The sequence below is a fragment of the Sinohyriopsis cumingii genome, chromosome 3, assembly GCF_028554795.1.
Source record: "Sinohyriopsis cumingii isolate HCF-2022 chromosome 3, ASM2855479v2, whole genome shotgun sequence".
Classification (NCBI taxonomy): domain Eukaryota; kingdom Metazoa; phylum Mollusca; class Bivalvia; order Unionida; family Unionidae; genus Sinohyriopsis; species Sinohyriopsis cumingii.
In genome coordinates this window covers 78,843,998-78,859,717 of record NC_142963.1, presented here as the reverse complement: position 1 = coordinate 78,859,717, position 15,720 = coordinate 78,843,998, and the positions used below count along the sequence as shown (strand labels likewise).

At 33.7% G+C, this 15,720-nt stretch overlaps 1 protein-coding gene and 1 pseudogene across 1 annotated transcript in view; one reads left to right on the top strand and one right to left on the bottom strand.

Moving 5' to 3' along the window:
- LOC149803164 (ERI1 exoribonuclease 2-like) overlaps positions 1-12,908 on the bottom strand; it is a 38,969-nt gene extending 26,061 nt beyond the window's left edge. The window contains exons 1-2 of the mRNA XM_089953894.1: positions 12,820-12,908; positions 2,402-2,475 (exon numbers count right to left, since the gene is read on the bottom strand). Coding sequence (XP_089810020.1) covers positions 2,402-2,475; positions 12,820-12,845 — 100 coding nt within the window. The 5' untranslated portion in view covers positions 12,846-12,908. The remainder of the gene's footprint in view (positions 1-2,401; positions 2,476-12,819) is intronic.
- On the top strand, positions 5,583-6,341 carry LOC149803165 (uncharacterized; annotated as a pseudogene).
- Positions 12,909-15,720: the final 2,812 nt, after the last annotated feature.

The window sequence follows — 15,720 nt, the reverse complement described above, 5'->3', positions numbered from 1 at the left end:
TAAAATTCTCATATAGATCAACTAAGATCAACATCAATCAATTTTAGTTTTGCGTTTTGGCTGAACAAACATCATAACTTTCCACACAATGGAAAGCTTGATGTTTCGGCGTCTCCTATGTTGATTATCATGAATTTGTCTGTCATTTTGCAACAGCAGTACAGGCCAGTTAATCATTAAAACCCTGAGACTGGCTTGTGATAAGAGGAAATTTGACCAGCAACTATACTAGTACATTGATGTGTAATTGCCTTTTATTCCATATTAGCACAATTACCGCAGTTTTGTAAAAACGGGGTGTAAGGCATACCTATGAACTTTTCAAAAGCCAAGTAAAGAGACTGAATAAAAACAGAGATTGGGACCTAAAATCTGGAGGTTTTCATGGCATTTTTAAAGCCTTGTTTTCACCAAATATTCATTGATCTTCCTGGTCCAATATGCATGAAATTTGCAAAAAGACTTGCTACTTCTCCCTGTGATGCGCCCTATTTTCATATTCTGGTCAGCTGTGGTCAAACTGCACAATAGCTAAAGATAAGTCTTAAATAAACAAGCAAGAAAGCCAGCAAGACTAATTAAAAGTTAATCCTAATCGATGCAACTATTTTGTGAAAATGACTGGCCCTCCGTCGTAATTCAAAGTAACCACATTCTACACTTGTGTGTTATGCAACCACCAGCAATTGATAGGCAAATAAAGGATTCAAAATTTTGTTGAACTAAAGGTACCTAAATAGGCAGCTTCATGGTACCGTACTCATGGCAATTATTTCCCCCTCATTGTATATCTGACCTTATTTCTTACTGTCAACTCATAAAGCACTTAGTATTGTTTACTATAAAACATACATTCTGAATTAGTTTTTGACGACACATTGTATGTGTGGTATGTATTTTCATTCCTTCTTTTAATTTAACCATGGTAATTAACATTGGTAAATATGGTATAAAAATGCCAGGTGTTCACTTGTGTAGATTTCCTTTGTGGGAATGGCGCTATAGCATATGGAGATAACAGCATTCGAACATGATCACTCTTGGGATTGATATTAATTGTGGACGATTTTACTGTTGTGGTTAAAGTTTTTGGGTTCTGGTTGATGTTTTAATTTTGTATTGTTGTAGAGCTGAAAATAAATCATTAATTTACGTGAATATTGTTCAAACGTAACATTCTATTTAGTGAAAAAGCGAATTCTTTCTAGTAAAATAATTATTTTGTCACAACAATAATTCACAGTTGATACAACAGAACATTTAGGACTTTTCATGTTTAGAAGAAATGAAAATCAAAGACATAATGTAATAATCAGGAGTTCTCTGCAACAGTAAGAAGATGGTGCGACCCCAAAAATCGGGAGGTTTTTCCCCCCTCCCGGTGTGAAAGGTGACAGGTACAGTGTAAGGTTGCTTACATCAAATCAAACTACAACTCAGCTTTTATGGTATCAGCATAATTTTCAAAGCATTATTTCTGAAACTTCATTGTTGTATTTTGGAGATACCATTAAAGTTTAGCGCAATGCTGTCCATGATTAGACTCCAAGGGATTTGCTTAATTAACACATAAACAAATGTACAATGTAAGTGTGGTGGCACCATTATGTAAATAAGTTCAGTAGCCTAATTGCGAGTATTGAATTGAACTGTATTGTTGTTCATTGTGTTGTCATACTGGGATTACATTTTAATGAGTTAGGTATTTACAATTTCAAAGCAAAGTAAAAATGTAATTACCGGTGCAATGATATAAAATGCAATAATGCATAAACAAACAATAATCAAGTCAAATGGGAAAGGTAGTATTACAGCAACTCGTAAATGCTAAATTCTTGTCATCATTCGATCAGATTATACACAAATCTAAATTAGGCAGAAAGAATAAGAAAACAGAAAATTAAATAAATTACTTAATATAAGTATACATGTAATTTTTTTAAAATATAAGTTTTCCAAAATAAACACATTTAGAACTTACCTCGTACATCTTGATATCTCGGAGTTAAGGGTCAGCTTATATGCGGGTCATGTACTTTTTAGTGTTTATATCTGTTCAGTTTGGGGGTCGGCTTATATGCAAATGGGCTTATATGCGAGTATATATAGTAATACAATTAAACTGTTCACTGCGTTATTTTTACCTGCCCAAGATAATAACATTTCAAAGACCTATTATGGTGCCTAGTATTTACTTGCACTTAGTATAACTGTCCGCATCATTTCAAAGACTTATTATGGTGCCAAGTATTTAATTGCACATAGTATAAATGTCCACCCATTACAACACTATTTCCAAGACCTATTATGCTTTAGTGTTTAAATGCACATAGCATGTAAGTGCCCATCCATGACAATGCCATTTCAAAGACCTTTTATGATGTTTTGTATTTAATTTTACCATTGACTTTTGAAGTTCTTCCAAGTTGAACACTTGGGCTGGAAATGGTTCTTTTCCTCAGTAATCCAAGCTCCCTGAAAGAATATAAAACAAACATATATTTTTCATCATTTTTTTTTTACACATATACTGTAAATTGCTCAATTAAGAATTTAAAATATGCAAGATCAGTTCAAAGAATCATAATGCTTACAATAATGTGAAATATACATGATTGTTTATTCCACGTTTGTGCAAATGAGGCTGTTGAAAATTAAACTGGGAAATGGACAGTCTGAAATGCTACCACTTATTTGTCAACAAAAAGGAACAAGATATTGAAGATATCAAACCCTTTACAACATGACTTCTTAGAATCTAACATCATCAGAATATTCTGAAGGCAGTAATATATTAAAACAGATCACTTGAGAGATAAAATATAAACAGTCATAGATCTTCTGAATCTATACATACCATGATAAAAAAATACCTGACTACTAAATGTGAGAATAAGCGGTGTATGCACTATTACATAACACAGTGACTGAAAATAGTGTATATATTATTCTCACAATACTCACATGGATATCGAAAACTAGGTCAAATTCTCAACAATAAATAAAATCAACATCAGGGCTTTCATTTCAAGTACATGACTAAAGGTTTGCTGTTGAACATATTACCATGACCCAAAGGTCAAACAATTGAGTGAGCTTGTTGCAGAGTGAATTGAATTAGATTAAAAAAGAGTATACACAGTAGGAAGACAATCCATCGAGGAGGTTAGGAAATATAAGCAAATAAAAACACTTCAGTGTAAATCTGCTACGTAATAATAACCTTCAATCCATGGTCTTCAAGGCAACCAAACACATCACAGAATGAACCATCATAGCTTCAAAATGATTCATGTAATAAATGCAAAAGTAAAGTTTTAACCAAAACGTTACAGGGCTTAAAATTTATTCTTGTCAGCATATTGATAGTTTTAATATTTTCAAAATGTCCACTGGCACAATGAATAAAACTGAAATCTAAATACAAATTATCCCTAGTAAGAAACTTCTAGTTTTTTTTCTGGGGCTAACAAGTTACTAATTGTATAAGCCAAATGTTAGCTTGCTAGTCTCAATTTGGAGCCCTGTATTAACAAACATGTGATATCACTACTTGAGCCACTGACAGAAAAGCTGTCTCAATTCCCACTGTGGGCTAAATATATATATATAAAAAAATGATTTAATGTTGGTTTCTGTATGCAAATATACTTCTGTATTTGAAATTCAATTTATCTTGCCACGTTGCACCAGTGAGGTACTTATCACATGCAAAACAGAAATACTCTACCACTATAATTTCTCACACACTCCGTATATTCTTGCAAAGTTAACGACAGTTGTTATTTTGCAGATTTAACGTTAATCAAAACAAGGTGTTTTATCTTGTTTCAAGCAATTATACTCTATTTTCTTTTACTCGGCTATACTTAGTGTAGCAGTTGTGTCATGACAATGTTGCCAACTGTTTACTACTTATAAATCCTCAGCTGTCCAGTCATTTACAGTTGACTTCTATTAGCTAAAATGCATATCATTGACCGGTCTTCTGTACATGTATTGGACATTAAAATATTCTTTGTGGTACCATTCTCACACATAACCTACTTTGCAGTATGTAATCTTTCACACTCTTTTTTTTATATAATATATCATTACTCCATTAAAAAAGAAAACAATTTTTAATCCTCTACTTTTCTCTGAATAAGATTTTTACATATTTTATGTACCATGGTAATTCATAATTATTTTTTAAACCAATAATTATTTATACACCTGAAAAATCGTTAATAGAAAGTTAACATTCAAACAAGTATTTTAAAACTGGATAGCTGAGTTCAATAACCCAATACCTACCAAAAAGAATTTTTATTAACTAGTTTGAGTATATGGGCTCATATTGTTGCTTACAATTTACCTATATGGTAGGTTCCCATGATATTGTGGGTTCTATGGTATTGTGGTATTCTGATATTTCTGCATAACACCACCTATCATGTCTTTACCATATATACACTAGCTGACCTAAATTTGTACTTTTACTTTGCCATTTGATTTCTGGAAAATGTCCAGTTTATTGGTGAGTACACTGTATTAAAAATGAATCCATGAATATCACTCATTTCCAAACATGTTTGTACCCCTTATTCTGAAATATAGTTGATATCTTCTCCAAGTCAAAAAGTGTATATTATCTGTTAACCAGTTTTTCGTCTGATTATGTCCAATGAAGTCTTCCAAGAGTCAGATCATATAATTACCACAGTTATCAAAAATTGAGGAATCTAATCGATGGTAGCGGATAAGAGTCAAAATCTTAAGTTTGGTAATGTCGTGGGTTTCCAAGGTTTTAAAGAGATTTTAAAGTGCTGTTAAATCAAATTGTGAAATTACCTATTATAGCATTAGATATGCACATAAAATATATATGTAACTCTAAAATTGTTATTTTCAAAGAAAACCATTTCTATGGATTAAAATAACTATTATATTGTGCGTATTTAAATAGAATCTATCTATATATACGTCTGTCCATTATGCTTACTATCTAATTTCAGACCATGAATACAGAGCAAAAACAGCTACAATATGAGAGCAAACATTTGATGGGCTTTTGAAGCGACACAGGAATGACAGTGGACTGGGATGCAATATTATACAAAATTCCAGACTAAACTCTAAGAGACAGAACTCTTGGAAATGTCAAAGTTGATGCTTTTATTGGATATGCACCATTATTCTTCAAGGATGAAGAGGTGCCCTGAGGGGCCGAGTGGTCTAAAGCGCTCTCCGTTACGGATTACTGCCATCTCACCTCTGTCTGCTTGGGTTCAAGTCTCGGATTCAGCCAATGTGGGTATGTGAGAAAGCTTGCCAGTAGCTTCTCATGGGTCAGTGGTTCTTTCCAGGGTTTTCCCGGGTTCTTCCTCCACCATTAATACTAGCTTTTGTGTATAGCCTATTGTGTGCTGAAAAATGGCGTTAAACCCTACAACAACAACAATAACAAGGATGAAGAGCAGAAATCACTTTACCACATAACATACATGGCTCATATAGGATATGGTTATAGCATCTCAAGTACATGTATCCAGTAGGGCCATTTTAAATCTAATGAATGCCAAGGTTGGTTTTACAGCTTTATGAATAGATTGACAGAACTGAAGGCAGTCAAATGAAGGAAATATCAACAGCAAGAGCTAAGGGAGCTTTAAGAGAAAATTTGACAATATATTACGCAGAACTTGGGAGTATTTAAGTAACAATAACTTGAAAGATAAACCTGAGAGAATTTACAATATAGATGAGACAGGAATCAACACTGAACATACACCAATGCCAATAATCTGTAACAAATCCAGTAAAGCACAATGCATTACGTCGCCAAGATCTTCAGCTGCCACAACAATTATCTCTGGAAAGGCACATGGGAATAGTATTCCTCCACATTCTGTGTTTCCTGGACAGAGATGGAATGATGATATTGTGAATGGAGCCAGTCCTGCATCTACAGGTGAAATGTCCAAATCTTGAGGGTCAAATTCACCTATATTTCAGAATTATCTAACAAAGCATTTTATCAAGTATGCAAATGTTTGTTTTGGGAAGACAAAATCTCCCACTCTAATCTTGTATGATGCCTGTCACACAGGTCTGAAATTTTGCTGATTTTAGCAGATCAGGCTGAAAAAAACAATGTTTTACTGTTTGTCTTATGAATACACACCAGCTATTTGACACAACCTTTTGAAGTTGGAATCTCTGGACCATTTAAAGTAACCAACTGCACAAAATGTCAAACATGCATGAAAAATAATCCTGGTTTGACTGTAACAAATCATATCAAGCTGCTAAACCAACTGCAAGCTTTACCTGAAAGACACTGGCTACAGAGAATTTGATATCCACATTTAAAAAGAAGTCTACATTCCTTTTGACCACATGTCCATCTCAGATGATCAAGTTGCGCTATCACCAATATACAGTATAGTAAGAAAGCGCAAGATGACCCATCAACAGAAGATTGCATCCAACAAACTAACAAAATGGCATCAGAATATTGTCAAGTAACGATGATAAATGAGTTGACACCAGATCTGAAAGAAACCTGTACACAAGGAAAGAAGGAGCAAATGTCAGCTGGCAGTAAAATTCCAGTCATGTCTCCATTTTTTCAAGGACATTACAAATGCCATTATTCAAAAACCAAAACAAATATTTTTCCACCATTCTTTTTTGGAAATCTTCTGAAGAACTTCAATATTAATATTATGAAATCTACAGCAGTGAAGATAAAACTTACTGAAAATAAGAGTCTGGCTGTAATAAATAAAACTGCAGACTAGAAACGAACAGGAAGAAAATTTGTAAACTTTCCAAAGGAAACGAAGAAGCAATTCCCAGTACATCAGGGACCATCAAGGATGTAGCACCAATTCATTTAAAAGTAGTGGCAACTGAATTGTCAGATGATGTTGATGATGAAGAATGCTATCTTGACTGGCAGCCAGATAAAATATAGGGATGTGAGTTGACTGTTTTATAAATATGAGGAATATTTAACTTCTGCCCACACTGGACTCGTTTTAAGTTTTGTTCAAATGTTACAGTTTGGATGACATATTATTTTTAGGTGTTCTCACTGTTTAAACAAAGGTGTTAGTTGTTCTCAATTAAATACTATACTTTAACTATCTTGAATTATTTCAACATATGTTAAGCACGTTTCCTTGACTTCCAGCTACATTTAATTTTATTTTTATATTGTGCACAAGATAAGTTTACAAAATTGATTACAAGTTTATGCCACCATATAGAATTTTTTTGTGATTACCATGATATCAGAGTAACTCCCCTTGGATACTCTGGACTCATTCTGGCGTGTCTATTGATTGCTTCATGCAAGTCCATAATGCTGGCTGATTTGACCCAAATGACAGGCTTATTTGGTCCAAATTATGAGTTGATTCAGACCTGGTGAATCATTACAAGAAAAGCCATGGAACTTCCACACACATTTGATTTAGTTAGTAATCTTTACTGTTTTCGCAAACATAGTCTGAGAATGTAAAACCTTGATGCTGAGCTTTTAAATTTACATAAGATAGTTGTAAGTACATTTCTAGCTGAAATCAGAATAGAACAGATATGAAGCATAGCCTTAGATTTTTTGAGAACCAAACTAAAGAAAATATATACTTATGGTCTGAAGTAAAAGCATTTTGAAACTTTTCATAAATTAGGCCAGTATGGCCACTTCCAACAATATCAAACAGTAATACATTGAATTTCATACATGGTTTTCATTGATTCCTCATGCAAGTTGTGTTTTCTAAAAATCTATTTATCCCTAAAAGAATTTGTTATTGATGAGTAAACAACAGTAAAAGGTACTTTATTGGTATCATTGAATTTGTATCCTCTGAGTAAAATCTCTTTATCTGTGGACACCCAGCAGCCCCATCCCAGGGCATATAACTGGTTGGAGCTTTCACTTCACTGATATTATGTCCTACATATCCTTAGTAAATTTACAAATATAAAATCTATGAATTATTTCATACATTTCTTATCATTTATACTTTCTATGACCATTGGAAAAAATAACCAGCAAAAAGGTATAGTTCTACCAAAAAAAAGTGTAAAGCGGGTAAGACTTATGAAGGACAAAATAAGATTATATATATATGTTACTATATAGACCACATTTTCAACATTTGTTCTTCAGTAATTTACACACACTTAAATAATTCAATACGAATTCACAGAAAACATAAAATTATGTACTTTAAACTAAGATTTTTAACATTTATTTCATCTTTCAACAGAGATAACGCTGCCATTTTTGTTATAAAAATTTTACTGTATGAACCCTATAGTCATATTTGTTTTTGATCTTGTCAGTGTTTGTAATGTTATTAATTTTTAAGAAAATAAACTATTTAAAGTTTGCATACAGCTGAATGAGCTGCTTTAACAAATATTTCACTACTAAACCGCCCATGCAAAATAAACATCAGGGATCGTCCTGGGCTTAGCCATTGTCACAAATTGCAATTTATTTCCTTATTGGCAAAAAAATATACCATCAGGCAATTTTTGGGGTGACAACCTTTTTGGCTGTTTAATATGTACATACAATCATGGATTTGGAGTGGAGACATTCAAAAGGACCATGAAAGGAAGCCACAAAATTGGATGCACAATGCACTGGAATCTGTTACATAACCAATTAGTTACATAACCAAATCCTTTGTTCATATTGACAAACCTTCTTATGAATGCATTGTTATATCATAATCTGCTTATGCTGACTTCTGGCCAGAGTACTGTATGCGTTGATACACTCAGTGATGCTACCGGACTATACCTACAATCGACCGACCTCTGAAGACACAAACAGAAACAGCTACAATTAATTAAATGATGGCTAAACCTTATGGTTTTTTTAAAAATGTACCAATAAAATAGTTTTGCTGAACCTTCAGAGAAAACTGATTACCTCTGAAGTACTGATTGCTGTGTATAAATACAAAGCAAATGGAAAAAATAGCAATCAGAATTATATACTGTCAACAATGCAAATTTATCATGGGTAAACGAAGGTTTACCGTTGCATGTTCATCATCTCATCCTAAGAGCAAGTTAACAAAATCAACAGCATTTGGATTTAGTGCAATTCATTAGACGACAGTCACTGAACCTGATGTTATACCTGACAGTCCAACATCATCTGCATGTAGTGATGGCAGTAATGCTTCAAGTGCAACACCACATCATGAAGTTCCTGAAAATTTCTGGACAGCTGGAAACTTGGACATCCGTGGCTGAGATATGACACAAAGTTAAAGCAGATGTACTGTGATATATGTATCAAGGCACAAGTCGTCAATTCATTTACAGTTGGTTGTGATATAAGAAGGAGTGTGTCACCAAACATGAATCTAGGCAGGACAAGTTAATTTTGCTCATTGATCTTTTACTTTTGCCATCAATCCCATTTTAAACTCCAGGGACCTAAACTACACAACAAGATAAAAACAAAACAAACAGGTCTTGTATAATTGAAAACAATTTATTTGTCAGAAAAACAGGAGTGAAAGAATTAAATTAACTTACAGCATGGTAAATGAATTCCTTTTTCTTAAAAGTCCTTTCAATTCCAATAGTTTCAAGAAATCCAAATACATTCCAAAGAAAACTGCCCCTTCTGTGGTAAAGTTTCAAATGTACAGAAAGGTTTCCAAAGAATTCAAATAGTCATTAAATAAATTTAGTCAATACCATAGTTATTCAAGCATGTCATGCAAAAAATAAATCTTTTCAAAAACCAAGTTGGGAGATTGAATCCGAATACACGCAGATTGGGACATACCATCTGCGTGTATTCTTGTGGCATATTTAAGCATTGCTTTGACAAAATATTCACAGATTTTTCGGGTCGAATACATGTGAAATTCTCAAAGGACTTGCTGTTTCTCTCTGTTGAGTGTGTTATTCCCCCCCACCACATGCCCTCATTTCATATTATGGTCAGCTGCACTCAGAGTGCACAATAGCTAAAAGTTAGACTCAAGCCTCTTTGTGGGTCCCCGAGTGGTCTAAAGTGCTCTCTGTTACAGATCACTGCCATCTCACCTTTGTCTGCATTTTTCTAGGCTATAAGTCGGCCAATGTGGGTACGTGAGAAAGCTTGCCAGTAGCTTCTCGTGGGTTGGTGGTTCTTCCTGGTTTCTTCCTCCACCATTAATATTGGCCGCCATGCATAGCCTATCATGTGCTGAAAAGAGGCATTAAACCCCATAATAACAATAAAATAAATAATCAATCCTCTTCGACATACTTGAAAGAAACCGCCTGTTATACAGTGAGTGAAAGCACTAGCAACTGATTGATAAATAAGCAATGCCCTTTTTTGTCATAATTAACAATGCCTAAAATGAGGGTGAATTTATGTCAATGGTTCAAATGTGGTCTCAAGCTACCATACATGTGATAACTATTTCCCACATTTTATAGCCCACCACATTTCCTTATTGTTAATTGATATATACATATTTAACACTGCTTACCAAATAACATATTTATTCCAAATTAGTTTTTTAGGGCAGATATGCTCTGTATGTTTTTTTCATTCCTTCCTTTAATTTAATTATGGTAATTAATGCTTATATATATGGTACATTAATGCCAGGTGTTGACTCGTGTAAGTTTCATTTGTAGGAATGGATATCCTAGTTTGCTTGTCGAGAAAAAATCTACAGCATTCAGTGATCATTCTTGGGATTTAGGAAGCAATTCACTAAAAGCATAGCATGTAAAGTATGGCAAAAATAAATTTCCGAACTCCTGGTTGATGGTGATGTACTTTGTGAAGCTAGCCATGGGGGTGGGGGGTGGCATTTAATTCCCGAATGCCATGAAAGCGACGGTCACATTACACATCAGTTATCTTACATTGCAAAGTATGATCATAACGTTTTAGTATTAAAATGTCATTAATTTAAACTTCCTTACAAAACTGTTATTTGGAAAATAATATACATAATATAGATTTGCTTAATACCTGATGTTTCTATTTAAAAAATGAGAGAGAGAGAAAGAGAGAGAGACTGTAGATGTCAGGAAAGTAAATATTCTACATTTGATAATGCATTTATTTCTGGTGACAACAGTCATACCTATGCACTAACGGTAATGCGTGATGCAAGACAACGGAAGTAGAGCAAAACAGTCATGTAATGATTTATTTTGTAATATTATGGCTGTATTGCTTGTTGTCAATAAAGTAATAACTATCCATTCTTTTTCACTTTTCATTGCCTATTTCATTAATAGACATGAGAAAATATGCACTACTTGCTCTGGCGACATTTTTTGAAAATTGGCTACAAAATATTGAGGTTGGCGATTTTATTGGTGACAAATTTTTAAAAGCCAGGACCATGCCTGAACATTCTTGAAGTTATTTGGTTTCATTCTATATAATAACCCCATTAGCACGCATATTATCGAGGTTTTTTTGCCTTAAATGCATATTTGAACTGCTCAACATACTTAGAAAATAGTAAGAAATATCATCTTTAAAAACAAATTTAAATGTCACATTTAAATCTCAGATGAAACATTGGAATCTGGGCCAAATTAGCCCATTACCTAAACTTGGCATATAATGTATTTTCTTAAAGATCAAAGATCAACAAAAAAGTCTTCTATAATATACTGAAGGTAAGTATTTTCATTTACTAATCTGATGATCGCAAACTTGAAGACCCAAGATACCACTGCTATCGCGTATAAATCGAAAATGTACCATACTGTGTAGAACAGTGGTTCCAAACCCCCTGGATGCAACCCAAATCAGGGTCACAAGGCAATTCTAAAGGGTCGTGGAGGTTCAACATTCTTTCTGTGGGTGGAAGAATAGTCACGTCAACAGTTTCTCCACAACATTCATTAGTATCTGCCACAATGCTGTTTATCTACCTGACCATACTTTAAAACTAATGGTACTTATCACACAAGATAAACAAGATAGATATATTGCTTTCAATGTCTATTAAGACCAAAACATTATCAAATAATAAAATCAATAATGATATAATTGTTTCAGAAATACTAATCTTTGAAAGTTTGATAAATTACAAATGAATGTTATCAGAAAAACGAAATTGTATTTGCATGTACTAATTTTATTTAAAACATATTTACATTTGTATTTATTATTAATCAAACAGTCACAAGAATGCGGATTTGTAAAGAAAAAAATCAGGGGAGGGAGCAATACAATTTTGAGATGAGACGGTAGACACAATGCAATTTTGGCGTGGATCTGAATGGATTTGGGGGTGGGTTTGAGGATTTTGATGTTTCGTAACACCCGTGGCAAGCACCTTTTCTTCTAGTCCTGCATGTAAGACGTATCACATGTTATTTACATTTTAGCGTTACACTTTACGCCCAACACATAAATATCAGCGTGGAGGTCTTACATGCAGAACTACTTTTCTTCGTGAACAAACTTTCAAATTTGTTTACAAAATTTAAACATTTGTATTTTAAAAAAATATTTCAGACTTTTAATTCTCAAGACGTGAACTTTCCAAACATGTACGATTTATCAGAAATTTATAACATTTTTCAAATTTGTTGAATTAGCTACTCAGAAAATGATATTTTTAGAATCGCGGCCTAGTCCTACAATGTAAGACATAGCAACATAAATATCAGCGTCGATGTCTTACAAGACTGTTACATGTAGGTCTAAGTCGCGGCCCAGAATTGCACGAGTACAAACCCCTGTGGATTGAGCACCATTTTAAGTTTCATTATATTTGCATTACTTTATCCCAAGATTAAACAGTTAATCTTTGTATCTACCTAGCGAGTTCTTTTGTAGTTTTCATCTTAAAAATTTCGCCCGAACACGGCTAAAGTTAAACCTGCCGCCGAGATTGCACGGCGATGTTTCATTCGGATGTCTTTTGTCTCTTTTCAATTAGTCTGGTTCGGATCAGGGTCAAAACGGACCGGTACCAAAAAGGCCCACGCCCAAAACGGACTAGTGGTTAAAAAGGCCCGGTCCGAAAAGGCCTGATCCAAAAAGGCCCATTTTTGTACCAATTACCAATTACTAGTATCGTGTCTAATAAAAGTAACTAATACGTAAATATCAAATCCTTGTTTTACTATGAAATGTCTATAAATAATGTGCAGTAGAGAACCATTGTGCAGTATTTTACAATCGTATGTCAAGTGATCATGAAAATAATTGCGACACGCTACTACATGTTCTATGTGAAATGAATAAAGAAGGCAAATAATAATTGTGTAAGAAAACATTGGAAGTAAAGCGAATCAATGATATCTTTGCTATAACACTTCAAGACTGAATACGAATTCGTATTCTGACAATGCAAAGTTAACGGAGAGAAAAATGAGCATATAATAATTGTAGAATTGTTTACTATATTTTGCTGTTAAATTTGTTTGACAGCCATTATGAGCAATATTATTGTAGTATTTGATATTAGATTTTAATATTCATGTATTAGCAATAATGCTTGTTATTATTAACAAATTTATAAATCTGAAATGGCATTAGCGTTTGTCTTTTGTTGCTTATACTAGTCAGAAATTATATCTTTTCTTCTTTTCCTCTTTCTAACCCATCATAATATATATATATATATATATATATATATATATATATATATATATATATATATATATATATATAACCTCTTAATTCTTTTCCAATTTTGACTTGACTTTCATTGCAACCACATCGCAATAACGGTGCCTACTAGGCACAGAATATAAGAAATGTCTATTGAAAGCATACATTATAATCAACGCACATAAACTACGCATTTACACGTATTAACGATACTGAATGTATGAGAAATAGGAAGAGTCTATAGTCTTCTCAAATAGAAATATTCATCCATCATTAATGAAATCGTCATTATTTAATTAAGGCATTACCATGACAAAGTTGGCATGCACAAACCTCACCATTGAGAAAGAGGAAATCCGGTTATGTCAATATTACTCTGTGTTAAAAAAGGAAATAGATCATCTGTATTTGTCTATGTTTACATAAATTATTGAAATACTGTTAGTTCTTCTTGATGTTATCTTTGGTGAGTAATTCCGAAGCAAAGTGCGCAAGCTGACAGCAAAACAGGTTGAATTTTCACCGCGTAAACGGGGACGCAGTTTCCGACTGATACACACAAAGTTTTGAGTCGAGTGGGACGTGTGTATTGTTGTATTGATCTGAAAAAAATAGCGACACAACGGGGCGATGCTCATATACGCTTATTTTAAGGTTTGTTTCATTAAGTAAGGTCTTGGCATTCCATTTAATCCGACATGACAAATCAGGGACGTCGAGACGTGTCTCTGGAGCAGCAGAGAGGGTGAACAGACCATAGAATTCCGACAAAACAAATAAAACAAACAAATAAATCATCTCGTAGAAAGGTCAAGATTTTACAAATGAACTTTCCTTGAGATGTTTATTTTTGCAATGACCGATTGTGCTAATAAAACCTCAGTTCGAAATAGTAGCTGAAAAAATAAAGTACTCTACGTGTTTATTTATTTCTTGTTTATTTTTTTGACGACCAACGTTGGTAGGTACCCTCTCTGCTGCTATTAATTTACCACCATACCAAGTTTGATGAATATTTTTCAACGCGTTCTCGCTGTCGTTTTTCCTCATCTGTTTCATCTTCATCTGAATCTTCGGAATTTGTTCTATGTTTCAAGTAATATTCAAGTTCTGATGGTGGTTTTTCTATTTTTGGATTTATGTTCTTTCTGTGTTTATAATATATCATCAAACTTCTGTATCGATCTCCACCGCAATTTTTGCAAATCTGATATAATCCTCTAACGCCGTTGTTACATCCAACACATCTTCGTGGACCAGCATGAGGGTTTTTCTTTATAAGATAGTTATGTTTCTTGCAATATTCTCCACGGCACCTTTTGTTGCATTTATCTGTTGTTCCTTGACGCAGCCACGCACAGTTGTTCATTATATTAATGATATCTGTTTAATTAAATTTAATTTTATCATCACCCCTCTCTGCTGCTCCTCTTTTGCTGATATTAATTAAATTATCATGTTATAATAAAATGATACATCCAGAATCTCATACTGCAAGAACAGCTCGAGAACGATTAGAAGCAATTAAAAAATTTCTTCCTGTCAAAGACTCATTTAGAAAAAATCTACAAGCGCAGCAAGAAGCAAAAGTTGAGTATGAAGAGGACACTAAAAAACTATTTAAACCCGTCACTGCAGCAACTGAACAAGTTACAACTGTCATCAAAGAAGATCTTCTTCCGGTATCAAAACAAACTGCGGCGCAGGCCGAAAAAATAGCAAGAAGAACTAAACAGGCAAAGAAGATTTTACGAGATCTTCCAACTGGCATAGCCGGGAAAATAGCTGCGGCTCAGCCTCCACCTGTTGGTGAGGAAATACTTGAAGAAACTGGACAACTTCGTGCTGCGATAGGTGATATGAAAGATCGTGAATCAACAAAATCAGAAGAAGGGAAAATGATTATGCTGAGCAATAAATTTACTAGTGCGGGTATCAAGTTCATAAAAGAAATTGAGGATATTAATACGTTATCAAAACTTGCAGTAGAAAGTTTTAATAAAAAAGAAGAACTTTTAAGACCTGAACATAGTTCCGCTCGTATTAGTGATCCTGAAATCTGGTATAAATGGATATATCGTATATATTACAATAAAGAAAGA